This window comes from Rattus norvegicus, chromosome 9 (genome assembly GCF_036323735.1).
Source record: "Rattus norvegicus strain BN/NHsdMcwi chromosome 9, GRCr8, whole genome shotgun sequence".
Classification (NCBI taxonomy): Eukaryota; Metazoa; Chordata; class Mammalia; order Rodentia; family Muridae; genus Rattus; species Rattus norvegicus.
Genome location: NC_086027.1, coordinates 94,392,586 through 94,410,067, shown reverse-complemented (window position 1 = coordinate 94,410,067; position 17,482 = coordinate 94,392,586). Strand labels below are relative to the sequence as shown.

General features: G+C 51.8%; 1 protein-coding gene and 1 long non-coding RNA gene across 2 annotated transcripts in view; one reads left to right on the top strand and one right to left on the bottom strand.

Moving 5' to 3' along the window:
• Positions 1–1,919: 1,919 nt before the first annotated feature.
• On the bottom strand, positions 1,920–5,871 carry B3gnt7 (UDP-GlcNAc:betaGal beta-1,3-N-acetylglucosaminyltransferase 7). Its single transcript, NM_001012134.1, has 2 exons — positions 5,575–5,871; positions 1,920–4,153 (listed from the first exon to the last, which is right to left on the bottom strand). The coding sequence occupies exons 1-2, from the start codon at positions 5,583–5,585 to the stop codon at positions 2,971–2,973; spliced, it is 1,194 nt and encodes a 397-aa protein (NP_001012134.1). The 5' UTR covers positions 5,586–5,871; the 3' UTR covers positions 1,920–2,970.
• Positions 5,872–6,311: 440 nt separating this feature from the next.
• The window catches only part of LOC102548542 (uncharacterized), a 96,072-nt gene continuing 84,901 nt past the window's right edge, over positions 6,312–17,482 (top strand). The window contains exon 1 of the long non-coding RNA XR_005489273.2: positions 6,312–7,809. This is a non-coding gene — a long non-coding RNA (uncharacterized LOC102548542). The remainder of the gene's footprint in view (positions 7,810–17,482) is intronic.

Below are 17,482 nucleotides of genomic sequence, written 5' to 3'. Positions count from 1 at the left end.
GCAATGAGTGTTTTTAGTCAGGCTGTGTAGAGAAGGCTAGAAATTCACATTCTTAGGCAAACTGAAAAAAGCCAATGGCAACAGGGGTTGGGGGGATGGGGGAAGGTCTGCAGGGACTGCAGCAGCAGGGACATTCTGATGAACATCTCCCAATACAGTTTTGGGGATATATTCCTATCCTGCTTGGCCTAGCAGGACGTGGACCCTTGTCTACCTGATAGCTCGGAGCCTGCAGTGAACACCCTAACTTCAAACAGAGGGAGCCACCTAACCGAGATACACCCATTCATCTGATGCTAGGGAAGATCCTGCCTATTTGATTGGTCCTCTCTCAGCAGATTCAAACAGTGACCCAGAGCCAGCACACAGCCTAGGGCTAAGAAACACCATCATTCATTCTCTCAGATGTGGGATAAAGGCAGTCTCCAGAGAATATACCCACCTGACCCTGGGAGTCAAAGCTGACCAGTACCTGCATGAGACTGCATAGCCCCTGACCAGTCAGGACCAGATCCTTTCTATAATCCGCAGGAAAGACGGGACACTGACCAGTCAAGACTGAAGCATTCTGGTTCTGAGTCCCTTCCTTCCATCAGATTACCTGGATGGGATGGTTGGAGAGTCATTGTTGGTCTTTTTTTTTTTTTTTTTTTTTTTTCTTAATAAGTTACCCCTTTCCTTTGTTCTAGGAACCACTGGCCTTAACCTGCTCTTGGTTGGAGCCCCGTTTCAATAGAGAAGTCTTGCCTGAGTGTCTCTACCACTTCCAGACCCAAGAACTGGGATCTCTTAACAAACTCAGCAGGGAACCTCCCCTTGGCCTCCCCCACAGTGACTCCTCCCCAAATTCCAGTCTACCTCAGGGAAATATCCTTTAAGCAGCAGGGACAAGGCTGAGTCAGGGTGGGTGATGGGCGATGGGAAATGTGACAGCGTCCCCCCCTTACCACCTCTTTAGGGGCTCCTTGGCCTCCTTCTGCTGAGTTAATGTGGCCTGCCTACCCAGCCTTGGGCCCAAGTGAGATAGCCTATCAGGAAGCAAAAACCACACACTCTGGCTGAGTGGTCAGAGTCTTAACTTGATGATATCACTAGTCATTAAGACCCACAGTGCAGGCAGGTTACTTTCACGGAGTTCCCAGTTCACAGAACCCAAGCAAAAGTAATAGCTTCAGAACTACTGATCTGTTGCCCAGGGTCGGTAGCTCAGGGTCAGCTCCAGAGACTTCCCTAAGCATCTGAGGCTTGAGATTGAAGCCGGTCTGCCACCTAGCCGCACAACCAAGCACCCATCTCTCTCCCTCCCTCCCTCCGGTCCTTCTCTCTCCAGCAGCTCGCTGTTCCGGAGAGCAGGTGCTGGCTCTCACTGCACTGTTGCAATCCTAAAGTTAACTTCTGGGAACTAGGCACGTGTGTTTGCACTGAGTTCTGTGAATAACATAGCCAGCTAACAAAGGTGTGGGAATACCTGTGCTAGGGAGAAATGGTGGCAGCTCTGTCCTTTCCAACCCTAGGACTTGGATGGGAGCAGCTGGACCCATGGCAGATCTGAGCTGGCCACAGCTGGCCTGCTCACTCCCATCTCAGAAGATCTTGTCCTGGCAATAACTGTTCTCTCTCCTCCGGAAGCAGCAGCTTTGGCAAACGTCCTGCACAAGGCAGGCTCTCCTTCCAGCCAAGTCTACTTCAGTGCAAGGACATCAGGGAGCCTACTAGGCTCTGTGTGCCCTGCCTGAGTGCAGTCACTAGAACAGAACTCTTGCCTTGACCTTTGCTAATTGATCTTTAGGCCATGTGATCAACTGAGACAACTGAGGGCAGGAGCATGCCGGCTTCCTGCACCACCAGCCTCTCAGGCCCCTCTAGAGGTCTTACTCGCCCACTGGCCAAGACCAAGGAAGCAGCTAGTTCAGACAACGTCAACAACCAGGCCAGTTTTATTGAGAAAATAGAGAAGATGCTTCCACCTTTCCCAGGCGACCCCAGTGGGAGGTGGCATCCTTTCGCAGGAGAAAATAGTCTGGACAGGCCCCAGAAAAGTAGGGGTGTCATTGGGGAGGGCTCAGAGGGGGACATGGAGGGCAGGGGGGGATGGTAAAGACGCTAGCTGGCTGCTGATGGAAAGTGTACAGAAAAGAGGCACACCTCCCAAGGCCTGGAGCCGCCTCCTGCCAACCCTTCATAAATAAATTTCACAGTAATAGAAGAATGTCTACATCTAGGGCCCAACTGGTCAGTTTCTGGCCAGGGAGTCAGTATGGGTGAGGCGCAAGGGTGAGACCTGGCCTGGGCTCTGCTCAGGTATCACTGTGCCTTGGAGGGGCCAGGAGCACTGCTCTTTTGCTCTGTGTCAGGGGTGTAAGGTGGGGCAGTAGCCCACACTGAGGTTTAGAGGAGTGCTGAGGTAGTCAGAGTGGCCAGTCAGGCTTCTGGACGAGAGAAGACAGCCAGGAGCCGTGCCTCAGCAGCTGACCCCAGGCAAGCCTGGGGCTGTGCTGAGAGCCTGTGGAGCTCCTCTCTTAGGAGATCCAGGAATGTGGACCAGGGGACACCTGTGGACCTGCACAGGAATGATCTCCCACAAAGGCTGCCTGGCCCTCAGGGAGTCAGGCATTTGACAGGAAAGAGACTGCCCTGTGAGGACAAGGGGCAGCCACAGACCCACTGGGATCAGGTCTCACTCAGGTACCTGAGCAAATGTTCCTTTAGAGGCCACCAGGGCCTCCTAGCGGACTAGAAGAGCTCCAGGTCCTCAGATGACCTCCAGTCAGGGGAGTTCTGCTATTCCTGGGTCTCTTTCTGGGAATTTCTGGGAGTTCCTCTCTGGCTCTCTGTACCCCCCACACCCAGGGGCACAAAGGGCCCAAACCCTTCACCTCCTGCAAGGGTCCAAAGACTATGCCGTGCACTGTATCTCCAGTCCCCAGGCCCCAAGGACTTGAGGACTTGGGCACTGGTGGCCCAGCAACATTAGAGCACCTGGAACTTGAGAGAACAGGTAAGATTGCTATGTACCAGATCCCACATGGCCAGCAGCTCGGCAGGCAGCAGCTTGTGAACCACGAGCATGGATCGGTAGAAGCATGGCTCCTTGTTCATTCGGCTGCCTCGGACCCGAGAGATACCGAAGGTCTTGAAGCCCTCGTGGCCTGTGGGCTTCACTCCCAGCACCTCCAAGCACATGCCCAGGAAGACGTCATCAATAGGGAAGAGTTCCAGTGTGTCACAGGCGTGGTGGAGTTGCCGAGCCAGGCTGCCAGACATGAGGAAACCCCCGCCGCCGGCATAGGGTGGGTAGGTGGCCTTGCTGTACATGACGGCGGGGATGTAGTATTTGTTATCTTTTTTGCGGATGGGTCGAGCATGTTTCAGAACATCACCTACGAATAGGTTTTCCTGGGGCTGCCGGTCAGACAGAAACTCGAGCAGGTTGGTGGGGTTGACAAAGACATCATCATCACCTTTGAAAATGAAGGGGACATTGGGACAGTAAATGTCAAGCCACTTGAGGAAGTGGATCTCCTTGAGAGTCAGGTTGAAGAAGCTGTCAAGGAAGTCCCACTGTAGGATGTCGCCATAGAGACGGTCCTCATAGGCCAGCAGCTGCTGATAGTGGGTTCGCTCCTCTTGCTTGGAGGCTGTGCCGAGCAGGAAGAGAGTCCGCACGGCCCCCCTGTCTGGACCTGCTGACTCCCATTCGTGGCCCCAGGTCTGACGAATGACCTCTCGGCGGTCATGCTGTGTGATGACTGACTTGACAACCACAAGCAGATAGACATCGCCGGCACACTTCTCCGGGTGGTTTAGCAACATGGGGAAATATCGACAATGCTGATAGGCTAGGAACTGCCGGAAGTGTGGCTCGAGATTCTGGAACCAGGGCTGATGGGTCAGGTTGACATTGATAGAGCAGTTAGTGGTAACCACATCCCAGACCTGGGGTCCCCGAGGAACCGTGGGGGTGGGAGCCACTACATCCTTTGAACTCTTCCAGAAGCTGTTGGGGTTGACCAGACTTCCAGTTTTGGGTGGCCCTAGCGTGGGTGGTAGAGGATCCTGAAGGAATTGACCAGGGGTCACACTGCGCTGGAATACGGTGACAGCCACAAGGAGGGCCAGAGCCAGGCATACACTCTTGTAGAGGGTTTTCTTCCTAGGGGGAGCAGCAGAGAAGAGCTGTCACTCATACATAGTCTTCCTGAGGATTAGGGGCCCACGGATGGGTTGGTGGACTCTTCTTCCTCCAAGGTCAGAGGATCCTGCTTCCTGAAGAGTCAGCTACTGGGGTCCCAAACCTAACGACTTTGGGAAGGGGGTTCATTTAACCCCTCAAGTTCCCCCAAAATGGGACAGAACACAAGGTAAAGTACCAGGCACGAACTCAGTGAAATGCTGTCATTTTGCCAGGAAAAGAGACCTCTGTCCAGCCTCTGTGCCCTGGTTTTCATTTTTAGTATGTGGATACCAGTATCAGTGGGTGACTTTGAACCAGTCACTCTATGGGGCAAAGAGAGTATCCTTATTGCAGTTTTTGGGGAGTTTCCTTGTGGAGTACAGTGGAGAGTGGGTTCTGGCTTAGCAGCCCCCACCGACTCAACAGAAATGAGCCGTTCTTACTCTAGATGGGAGGCCTCAAAGAGACAAGGACAGATCACAACTCTTTACCCCTACTTTTATATTCCACATGGAGCCCTTCAGTCATAGCAAGGACACCCACTTTCTGGGGACCCTACCTGCTCAGGTAACCCCTCCACACCCTTTTCAGAGGCAGAAATCCTAGCTCTTCTCAGGAATGATCCTGCCCGTGCCCCCTTCCGCAAGAACCTTTCCTCCGTAGGTCACACTGGGAGAGACTCATGGCCTTCCAGGGCTGGGGCAGCAGAGAGATGGCTCTCACCTCCAAGGCGGGGAGGTACAAGAGCCAGGGAGCCAGGAAGCAGGTAGAGATAACCCTGGGTTTTAAGCCTGTGGAGGCGCAGGTTGAGTAATGTTAGGTCCCCCTCCCCACATTCAGCGAGATTTCCCTAAGAGCCCCGTGACTTCCCGGCCACCAGGTTGGATGGAGAAAGACAGAAATGACTTGAGGTACCCTGCTGGGACCGAACCCAGTCCCCTCCAGTTCTTCGGGTTCTAAAGAAGCTCCACGCCGCAGCTCCGGAGTCCGAGTAAGGACCAGCCCCAGGGCCCTGGCTCGCACGTACCAGTCCACTCCATTTTTAGGAGCAAAGCGGGGGAAGGCGAAGGGTCGAGGCGGTCCGGAGAAGAGGCAACAGGAGGGAAGAGGGACCGGAGGGGTAGGGTGTGTGTGCGTGTGTTGTATCTGTTAGTGAGATCGCAGGGCCGGAGAGACCTGGCTGCCCGAGTCGCGGCCGGGGAGCCAAGCGTGCGCCCCTCATCTCCCACATCCCACCTGCCGTTCCGGCGCCGCGCCCTACTCCGTATCTCCCGCCACCCTCGATGTCCCGGGAAACTGGGGTCGGCCCCAGGGCACCCAGCGTGCATCCCTTGCGCTCTGCGGTCCCGGGAGGAGGTGAAGCTCGGAGGTACCCTGCGGCCACCCGGACCCCGACTCACCACAGAGACATGGCGCCCGGTCCAGGGCAGCTGAGCGGGGCGCACGGATCACAGCTCTGGGCGCCGCGACTGGGGACGGCGGGACGAGGCCGGGCCGCGCCCCCGCTGAGACTTTCTTTTTCCCTGCGGCTGGAGGAGGGGCCGCAGGGGCGGCGGCCCAGGTAGGTTAACCCTTGGCGCCCCGGCTCACCGTGGGGACAACAACTCTGTTCACCTCAGAGGCACGCCCCGCGGGATCGCTAAGGGAAGAGCCGGAATCTCAGAGACCTTGAGGATCGCCAACATCCTGACGCGGCGACTTCCCCGCTGCTGGGCCTTCACGGGGTCGCCTGCCTCTCCTCTTCGGGACACGTGGGGACGTCGGACGCCGCCCACCTCCACGCCCACCGGGCGCCTAGCGGCCTGGCTGCTTCCTACTGGAGAAGCCTTGGGTGTGTAGAGTGGAGGAGGCAGATAAAGGCTGTTTTCCGTAAAGCTTCCTTCTCTCTACCCTGTCTACTTTTCTCCTACCTGGGTTCGCTTAGGCCTGGCCAGCGATCTTAAGAGGAGATGATGCTAGGAGAGGCTGTGTTGCCTGTGTCAGACCTCCAGCCAGCTCAGGTCACCCAGGAAGGCTCTGGGCTCCCCACTCTAGAAGGCTTATTAGCTTATGCAAAAAGTCCATTCTCTTGCTAGAGTGTTCACACGTGCCTTTAATCCCAGTAGGTGGATCTCTGTGAGTTTAAGGCCAGCCTGCCTGGTCTACACGGTGAGTTCCAGACCAGCCAAGGGCTCCCTAATGAGACTCTTGTCTCAAAACAAACAAAAGCCTCCTTCTTGTATTGCCAACAAATCCTTCACTTAACCGCACCCCACTTTTTTTCTTTTGTCTCCAGGCCTTTATTAATCTGCGTGATTTTCTCTTGGGAGTGGGCTACACATAAACACAATTCAGGGTGGGAGGGGACACCTTGGCCCAGGCTCTGGGGTGATGCCTCCCCTGGGTGACTTGGAAAAATTTCTGTCAGATAAGGCTACTTACTGGTCCTGCTGTCGTCCAGATGTCTGGACCCGTATTGGGGTCGCAATGCTGAGTAGGCAGTAAAGCTTCAAAATTACCCACAGGATTGAAATGGAAGCTGTTTACAGTCCACTCCCAGCATCCAGAGTGCCCTACCTGCCAAGCCTGGTTCTAGGGCCCTGGCGTCAGTGGCTCACTTGGTTCTGGAGACATAAGCTGCGGTTCCTCTCTTACCAGAAGGTAGAGTCAGGAACACACGCACGCACGCACACACATCCTATGGATGGAGTCACAGCCTTAACGTTCAAACCCAGGAGGTCTGCCCAGCTCAGGAGGTAGTCCCTGAGTCCTGTCTCAGGCATTTCTGTCAGATAGTGGTATAGTAGGACTGGGAAACGACCTTTCTGCAATGTCATTCCTCTCCCAGGGGATACAGGGAGACCAGAAAGCCCCAGTGACCCCCAAGGGTGAAGATTCCTTTTGGCCTTCCCTTAATGATCCTTGGGCTGGGGTATGTGCTTAAACATACAGTGGAATCTTCTGGAATGTTCTGGAAGCTCCAGTCAGGAATGATGAAGGGCCTTCAGATCAGAATTTCAGAGGAGAATCCTGGGACAGTGCAAAGCCCTGGCCTGAAGTGTAAGTCTCACTGGCCTAGCTGCCTGCCCCTAGGAGTCACTGCAGTCCCACTAGTCCCAGGTCACTGGTCCTTGTTGTCTTAGCTTAGCACTGGCTACCTACCCATCCCTGTCTCTGCTATTCCACGCCCTTTTGGCACGCAGTTCAGGCTGGCTTTGAACTCAGATCACATTGCCTTAGCTTCCTGAACGATGGGGGTTACAGATATGCTAGCATAGCTGGCACCACCCAAGCTTTGGGGTTCTCTCCTTTTGCCCAGTAGTGTGACTTTGAGGAAGAGCAGGTGCTCTGTCCCAGCTCCCCATAAGGTGCCTTGCTGGAGATCACCCCTTTTGACCTCTGATTCACCTTTCACCCCAGGGTGAAGTTTTTCCAGGTGCTAGGTGCAGGTGGACACAGGTGTATCTGGTGAGGGTTTGTGAATTGAGATCTGGGTGCCAGAGGATTGGGGGTTGGGCCAGTCCTCCGCACTTCCTGGCTGCTACGAGGGGGCAGCTGGCTTATCCTCTTGAGACCTCAATTTCCTGCCAATGTAGAGCTACGTGAGATGACACAGAGGAAGCATCAGTGTCCCCTACATGCAGAGCCTTATGAAGGTGGGTGCTTTTGAAATTCTGATCATTAATGTTTGACCTATCCCAGGGGATCCTGGGACCACAAGGGAACACGGAAGCAGTAAGGGGGTCCGGGGGAGCTGCCCAAGGTCACCTTGGGTTTTCCAGTTGAACTGGTCAGTCAGGATAGTTTGTCAAAGATCATTTGGTCTGTGAATTCAGAATGGGGAAATGTGTGATAACAAAATACACACGTGTGCATGTGCATGTGTTGCCCAGGCTATGGTCACTTTCCAATGTTACTTTATTCTGCTTTCAGTGAGCCACAGGGGCCCGTCACTATTTGGAAGCACAGTGACTCCCCACCGTCAGGCTCTCTTAGTCTGACCCACCTCCATCTGTCCAGCTATGAGGGCATAGCAGCTGGCTATTGATTGTCTCGGAACAACTGGAGTGGCTGAACAAGGCCAGTCTGAGTGGACTCTGCCACTGCCCCCTATGCTGTGGTGAAAGCCCTGTGGGAGGAGACAGCAGTTTCAGGAAACGGTGGTGTGGGGGTGGTGTGGGTGGAAGAAGGGATTGAATAGAGTCCCTAAATCAACAAGTCACTTTCTGAACCATTCTCTTGCTGCCCCAGCAGGGGTGCTCAGTGACCTGGCCTATAGAAGAAACACTAAGAAACACCCCTTTCTCCTTCCCTATTAGGTCTGCAGAGACTTAAAATGTAGAATTGACCCATGAGAGGGCATACTGGTTAGGTATTGTTGCTGCCCCTGGGTCAGAAAGAACAAGTAAGTAGAAAGTAAGGAACCCTGGGCACTTTGGAGAGAGTCTACTATGGGCAGAGACTTGGAGCTGGCGGTGGCCATGTCAGCTGCAGTCACTTTAATTCAGCCTGGAGCTGTTGAAGGCATGTGAATTAGTTTTAGTTAGTGATACACTTCACGGGTAGCCACAGCTGGGGGTTTCAAATTCAGCTGTCTACACTCACAGCTGGAGGTGATCAGTGCTTGGGCGGCCAGAGGTCATTTGCTGGTAGGAAAAGAGTTACCTGTCAAGAAATAATGGCATGGCTCTTCTGTCCATGCCAGACCAGCTCCGTGGAGCACTACCCTGGTCTGGAACACTCTATGATGGGTCCTCTGTGATTTCAGGGCTAGCTGTTGGTCGGGGTGACCTTGAGACTTGCCCTGACATGTTTTCCTGTGCAGACCTTGAAAGGAGTTTCTCCAAGCTCAGAACCTTGGTAGGATGCCTACTTTGTATTTTGTTCTAGAAGTTTGCAGAGAGTAAATTTGGGTCTGAGATGATTTCTGATGAGAAAGTCCGAGAGTGAGACCTCTGGTCCTCGCAGGCCACAGGTGTCCACTACTGAGAACCTGACACGGTACAACAGGGTGGCGCTGAAAGGGTCAGGGAGACCCCAGGGATAGCATTCAAGTCAGCACTGGAAGAGAACCCACAGGTAAATTGTCTCCCCCACATGGAGGCACGGGAGCTAGAATCCGGTGCCAGAGAGGGGGTGCATCTCCTTGGATGCTGACTCCCCTTTATTTCTCAACTTTAAACGGACACTTAGGTGTTTAGTGTGTGTGTGTGTGTGTATGTGTATGTATGTATATATGTGTTTATGTGCATGTGTGTGTTTATGTACATGTATATGTGTGTGTATGTGTATGTGTGTAGTCAGAGAACAACTTTCAGGAGTCAATTCTCCAGCATGAAGCTGACAGGAGAGATACAATTGCTAAGCCGTCTTACAGGCCTGAGTCCTCCTGTAAGTCAGGGGTCCAAGAAGGAGCAAGGAGGAGTAGGGAGAATCTTCAGAACCCAGGGTATTTTCCGCTAAGAGTCTAGTTGAATTCTTGGACTTTCTTTCAGCCAAGGTGTTGAGAGCAGGCAATCCCTGCCCTAAGTCCCTCCATATTGTAAATAGCAGTATTTTCCAGGCTGCGCCTTGCCCTGAGGAGAGACTATTTTACAAACAGCTTTTGGCTTCATTTTGAGAGTAAATGTTGCTGTACATGAGATGCAGGTAGATAAATAACTTACTCCTAAAAGTAGATTTATCGAAGCAAATTGGCACCATGTGAGCACATGAGGATGATCATAGCAGGGAAATGAGGCCTGAGAACTTAAGGACACACCAGACAGAGGAAATGGTGTAACACTGCCACCTGGGCCCCAGGAAGAGACAGACCCCTAACACTGCCATGGCTCTGGTTCCACTGACCTGTCTGTCACCTTACCACCTGGGTTTTGCATCAGTGGACAACCAAGTTTCTGACTGTTCAGGTGCTTCAGGTTTGGCTGGCTCATGATGTTGGCACGGCCTCCTTGAACTGCTGTCTTTCCATCTGTCTGTTCATCTGGACCTGCTGTTCATCTGTCCATCCTTCTGGACTGGTCCTGATCCTCATGCCTGACAGGAGACTCAATGTTGAGGCTCAACTCTGCGCTGCCTGTCAGCCTGGCTCTGTGGTGGGAACAGTCAGTGGTATCTCCTAGATTTTGAATGGAGGGTAACCCATGCTCTGTAGTCCCACTCCCTGCCTTCTTCCTGGCCTCTGACTTAAAGGGAGAACCCAGGCCTGCTGGGATCCCTTTGACTTTAGTGGCCATTCTGTAGCTTACAACTATACCCATATACATAGACAGATTTACAACGTGGTCTGTAATGTGTGACCTGAGTTAACACGAGTAATTAAGAGTGAAATGAAGGAATCTGTGTTTTCCTTAGCCAAGGCTAGGGAGGAGAGTGAAGCCAGCTGGTGAATTGCTGTCGGTGAAACTTCTGTACTCTGAGAATTCATTATTCAATAAAATCGGACATTGTAGAAAGGCTTGAGCATGGTCCTCTGTTTCTGACAAAGCGGCGTGCGTGCGTGCGTGCGTGCGTGCGTGCGTGCGTGCGTGCGCAGGTCACAAAGGGAGGCTCCAAAAACATGCAGATCACACGGGAATGAGCCAGGGATGGAGGAGGTGAGGAAACCTGTCCCAGCTCTAGGGAGCCCAAGCGGACCTTTGATTGTCCTGTATTCATGCAGCTAAGCCTCAGCAATCAAGGAGGTGACAGAACTGAGTGACAAACGGGGTCTCCCAGAGCTGGTCCCAAGGCCAGACAGAGGAGAGCTACCCGGGAAACCCTGGAGAAAGCAGGTCTCTCTTTTCTAGGCAACTCTGATGTGGGGAAGCCATCTGCCTGGAGCACTCCGGAGCCTGGCTAGCCTGCTTTGAGCAAGAATCTGAAGAGAGACACGCCTTCCTGTGAGGCTGGGAAAGAAGCAGACAGACAGACAGACAAGGAAGTAGCTGTGGCGGAGACTGGGGCCAGAAAGCTGAGGAAGTAGGTGGTGGTAGAGACAGCAGAGGTGGGTTTAGGAGCTTTGAGAGGAATGGACGCTGGCAGTAAGACATCTAGTTGGGGACTGAGAGAGAGACAAGGAGGGACCACAATGGTAGCTCTGGCATCCTGAAGACCAAGCATGTGACTCAGGCAAGAAACAGTCCAGGATTCTTCTGGCTTTAAGTGATAGTAAGTTCCAACTCTGAAGTGACTGAAGCAAAAGAAACTTGCTAGTTGTATAATAGAAACACCACCAACACCATCATCCTGTCCTTTTACAAGAAGGGCAAAGGCCTCAAGATACCCTCAGACATTTATCACCTCACTCCAGCTCCCACACACACCACTTCCACCTCCTCGTATAAAGTCCCAGGGAGGGACTTTCACTGGTTTCTCTGTGTCATGTGCCCCACCCTAGACCAGTGAGCATATCCCAGGGTTGAGGTAGCATGACTGACCAGATCTGGGTCATACTTTCCATTCTATGCATGGCACAAGATCCTGAAATTGGCAGCCCCCAGGAACAGGTGGGGGTGGGGTGGTAGAGTTTTCAAAGGAGTCAGTCAGTCTCAGTCTCTCTCTCTCTCTCTCTCTCTCTCTCTCTCTCTCTCTCTCTCTCTGGGGCCAGCCTTTTGGAGACAGTGTTTCTTTAGCTGTCTTGGAACTTATACTATAGGCTGGCTTTGAACTTGGAGATCCCCCTGCTTCTGCCTCCTGACTGCTGGGACCACTGCTGCCTGGTGATTCAGCCAATCTTAAAAACTCTGCTCAGTGAGGGGTTCACTCAGCTACCTTGAAGATGTTCCAGCCGTTTGTCACTTAGGCCAAGCCTCCAGGACTCTGGCTATTCTGTAAGACAAACTGCTCAGATGCAGAGCCTAGGAGGAAGGAGGGCGGTGCTGTTTGGACAACTCCTTAATGTTGTCTAGACACCCCTTTCTGGGCTAGCCAGTAGAAGATGGATGCAGAACCTCTGGGGCTGGACAGCTTTCTGGTTCCTTTCTGTGCTCAAGTACAAACCAGCTAGTGTGGGGACAGCCCCATGGCTTTGTGGGTATAGGTGGCAATCAAGTGGAAGTGGAGCTGGTCTGCCACTCAGAGAACAGAGCTAAGGGGATTCAGGGGCAGCAAAGCAGAAATAACCTGACAGGGAGGGCCAGGAAGGAGTGGAGGGCTGATTGGTGGTTGGTTCCTGGTATTGCCTGTGTCTTGGAGCTCTACCCAAGGTCCTCTTGATAGGGCACACATACACGCAAACATTCTCTCTCACACAAATGCACCATCACCACATAAATTATACCTATGACACAGACTGTGAACACGTGTACCCAGACATGTACAGTAAGATCAAACTATACATGAATACACAGGCATTCAGAGACATGTAGAAAACTCATGGGCACGCACGCACCCACACACGCACGCACACAGTTCTGCAATACTTGCTTACCCAGTGACACACATAAATACACACTTGCCCGTGACAAGCTGTTTTGTTACCAATGAAACCTTGGGAATAGGTCTGGGACCCAATAGGTCCTGTCCTGTTCCGCCTATTCTCTCACCCCCAGGTTCTCAGCTCTGCACCTGCTCCAGGATGTCTGATACACCCACAAACCTTTAATAGTGTGTATTGCCTCCAACTGCCACTCCAGCAAGCCTGTCTCCCTTTGGTTCCCCAATACCCTCCCTGCCTTTCTTCTGCTCAACTGTATTATGTCCTTAGGAATGAATTCCTGTTGGCCTTGAAAAATGGACTTCAAATGGCTAGCATCACTTTAACAAGCTGTCTGTCCCTCTCTCCTTCACCAGTCCTACCATAGTGGGTACAATTAAAGAACGAGGACAGCCCTTTTCTGCCAGGCAGCATCCAGGAAGGGATGCATAGGATAGGGGTGGGGAGGCAGGGAATGAAGGCAGGCATGGGCTACTTCAAGAGACTCTGGCTGCGACAGCCACAGCTAGAAGAGGACAGGATGTGGCTACTGCAAGGGGTCCTAACAGCCCAGGCAGATTTGTAAGACTCAATAACATACCTGTTATACTAGCATACATTATACTGACATACTGACATACAATCATGTGTGGGTGGGCAGTGAGCCCCTTGTCCTGGCCAGCTGGGCCCAGGCTACACCCTCCTCTGGCCACCAATGAGTCACATCCCTGCCTGCCAGGCAGCTAGCATGGGACACACAGTGGCCTTTCAGCCCTAGGCCTTAAACACTAGCTCAGTCTTCCTTCTGAGACACCTCCCCCTCCCAACCAGCCTGCCACCCTCCCAGGCTGACAGCTCAGCTCCACACTGAGGCCACATGGGCCTCCTTCCCTCCAGAGCACAGGGCCCCCTGTCTCTCATCACAAGGCTCCTGGCCAAGCCAACCTTGAATGGCTGCCTTTTCAGACCAGAGCCTGGACCAGGTGCATTCTGGACAGTCTTGTTCCCATGACAGCCGGCCAAATATCTAGCCAGAGAGATGAGGGGTGGGCTAGAGAGCTGAAGTACTCAGAGATACATGCCTTTTAGGCTCCACAGTGTGCTTGTGCTGGGTATCTCTCTCTCTCTCTCTCTCTCTCTCTCTCTCTCTCTCTCATACACACACACACACACACACACACACACACACACACACACATATTGTCTCTCCTGTTTCCTTCCCATAAAAACCCTTAACTAGGCAGAAATTGTTATTATTCTTCCCATTTTACAGAGGAATGCAGTGAGACTTAGAGCAAGGTGAATCTAGCAGCCTCCCAGGCCAATGGTCTGGAATGATCTCATCTGATAGAATTGCGGTGAAGTGAGAAAGCATCCTCCAGTACTCTTGGAGAAGAGGCCACAGGTGGTACCTTGTGACCATGAGCCCAAACCTCAGTTATGGGCTTTGTACCTAGTACCTAACAGATCTTGCTCTTCCTGTAGTCTCGGCACTGGCTCCTTGGCTTCTGGGTCTGGCTGGAGTTTCGAGGGTCTTGTCCACCATGTTTCAGCCTTTCCCGCTCAGAGTTTGCATTCTCAGCATGGTGGACGAGCCAGGACTTTGCCTTAGGTGTTTAAAGTAGACTGGTCTCTGATAAATGTAATTTAAATAAAACATTTTTTTCCCTAGGTGGTGGTGATGGTGCATGCCTTTAATCCCAGGACTCAGGAGGAAGAGGGTGGATCTCTGAGTTTAGGGGTAGCCTGGTCTATAGAATGACTTCTGGGACAGCCAGAGGTACATAAATACACCTCTTTCAAAAGACCAAAAACCAAAACAAAACAAAAAAAGCAAGAGCTTTTTCTTTTTTTACATTTGTGTGTGTGTGTGTGTGTGTGTGTGTGTGTGTGTGTGTGTGTGTGTGTGTGTGTGTGTGTACATGTACATGAATGCCTACGGTGTCAGAGAACAGCCAGTGGGAATTCATTCTCTCTTATCGTGTAGTTTCTTAGGCTTGGCAGCAAATGCTTTTACCACTGATTGTGTAACTCCGGATCCTGGAAGAAGATGTCTTATATTCCTGGCTCTTGGCTGCAGGGGACAAAATGAAACCGCACACAGGAACAGGACAGGGATGAAGTGAGAAGAGCAGGGCTTGACTCCTGTACCAGAGGCCTTGTGGCCACTAGCAAAGACGTTCACCCGTGACTACGTAAGCCTACTGGCAAAAGGCCTATAGCGACATTTTGAACCTTGAGACTGGGGAGATGGCTCAGCGGTCAAGAGCACTGAATACTCTTGAAGGCCTGGGTTCAGCACCCACATAGTGGCCCACCACAGTCTGTAACTCCTGTTCCAGACAATTGACACCTTCTTCTGGCTTCTATGAGCACCAGATATGTACATGGTGCACAACACACATTAAAAAAAACACTCATATATATGAATACATTTTTTAAAAATAATTAGGATCATGGACATTGACTTGGGGAATCCCTGGGTAATCAGGACCTAATCTAGACACCTGAGCACTGAAGTGCAGAAATTGTCTCTTTAGGAGTAGAAAGACAGCCAGAGAAACTAGAGCAGGTAAGGACCTTGGCCCATCTCTTTCCTGAAGGTAGGTACACCTGTGTAGACTGGACCAGAGAGGTCACAAAGAGCCATGGATGACTTCTGCTGACACCTGAAAGGACCTAGGAACACTGCCCTGCCCAACAACATCAAGAAACTGAGGCCTTAGAGCCTTGGTTGTCACTTGGTAAAGCCTGGAACAGGTCTTCCCCAGCCTAGTAAGAGTGCACATGGTTGATAATATAAAATCCAAATCAGATAATCAATTGATCGGGTAAGATTATAACCAGTGTTGTGTAGGTATGATAGAGAGAGGAGAGGAGAGGAGAGGAGAGGAGAGGAGAGGAGAGGAGAGGAGAGGAGAGGAGAGAGGTGTTTAAAGAGGTGTCCTGCTTTAAGCCACATCTTGCGATCAGTGAACAGGGCATGAGGCTCCATGCTGAGCTCCCTCTCCTGGTTTGGTTTCAGGAGCCAGGATTTTATCTGTGATTTCATAAACTCAAGATTTCGGAATGATGGTGCTATTGTGAACAGTCTTGCCTGTCTTTCTCAGCCTGTTCTGGCAGATTGGGTGAGAACAGAATTCCCAGAATTTGAGGACAGCAAAAATCTGTCTAGGACCTTTGAGCCTTCTAAGGTATGAGGAGGCTTTACCAGAAAGCCCCTCTTCCTGGCCAGGGTGAACCTCTTTTCTTCCCTAGCAGACCTGAGGTCCCTGAGGAGGGAGGCATTAAAAATATCTGTGAACATCCTCTGGTAGCTTGGTTAAGACACGGGAACCATCTGTAAGAGGAGGACAGGTAACAACAGGACACAAAAGACTAAAGCTAGCTCAGTGCATACAGAATCCTAGACTTTTTTTTTTTTTTGCAAGGTCACAGGAGAGGCCAGGAAGAGCCCAGGGCAGACATGAGCTGAGAACTCAAAGAGAAGAGACTAAGTTTGCAGACAGGTGAGAAGGAAAGAGGAGAAAGAAAGATCGAAGGGAAGGGGCTGAGGTATGAGGGCCCCACCCCAGCTCTTGGTAGGTGGAAGGGAGAGGAAGTGAGTGTGAAGTTGGCCTGCGCTATATGAGACCCTATTTGAAGGAAAACTTGGGGGTGATGGTGCCAGTGAGATAGCTCAGCTGCTGTGAGTGTGGAGTTTGGCTGGTTATGGCAGGGGTTCCTAGCTCATGCAGAGAGGCTTGCAACTACTTACAACCTCGGTTCCGGGGGACCTGTCACTCTCTTCTGACCGCTGCAGGCACCTCCATTCATGTACATGTCCTCAGACATAACATATATGCACACATACATGTAATATACACATACTTTTAGTACTTAAAGTACACATACATACACACAGAGCTAAAATCGGAGGGGAGAGGTCGAGAACTAAACAAAGCAGAGAGAGGCCGTCTTTTACTTACTGACAGGAGACCAGAACTTCAGAGCACTCTGTTTTTCCTTGCTTCCCACACTCTTCCCCAGGGCTCCCCCTGGGATCTGCAGTCTGCCTCCTACCTGCCTGTGGTTCCATAGCTTTTGTCTGTTAAGAAGCTATGTGGGTTTGGGGATGTGACTCCGTTGGTAGAATGTGTGTCTCATATGTACAAAGCTCTGGGTTCAAATGAAAAAGAGAGAGGCGGCCCCCCTCTGAGAGCTTCCCCAGAGTCCTTGTCATCCCTGATCATCCATATCTTGCGTCCCTTTCCTGCCCCCCCCCCATCCCTTGCTCTGTTCCACACACCCACTGACTGAGCAAGGCGGGTATGCAGGCCTGGTGCCAGGCACAGGAGGGCAATGAACATTTCTTGGATACGGTACCCAAAACACCCTGATAAACTGGATTCCATCTAAATCTAGAAGTTCAGCTCTGAAAAATATCTGAGGAAAAATGAGAAGACCAGTGCAGTCTGGTCTTGGAGAAGACACTTCTAAAGGATAATTTTGTCTGGGTGTGACAGCCACACCTCTAATCCCAGCACTCAGGGGGGCAGAGGTAGGCTGAGCACTGTGAGTTTGAGGGCAACCTGGTCGGGAGAGGGAGAGGGAGAGGGAGAGAGAGAGAGAGGGAGGGAGGGGAGAGAAAGCACAATTCTGACAAAGTCTGGAGCGATACTTCAGAAGTTTAGAACATACGCTGTTTGAGGTCAGAGGACCAGAGTTCAGTTCCTAGCCCCCATGTCAAGTGGATCATAACCATTTGTATTTCTTCTTTTCTTTTATTGGATATTTTATTTACATTTCAAATGTTATCCCTGTTCCAGGTTTTCCTTCTGGAAACCCCCTATCCCATGCCCCTCCCCCTGATTCTGTGAGGGTGTTTCCCCACCCACCCACCCCCTCCTACCTCCCCACCCTGGCATCCCCCTACACTGGGGCATCAAACCTTC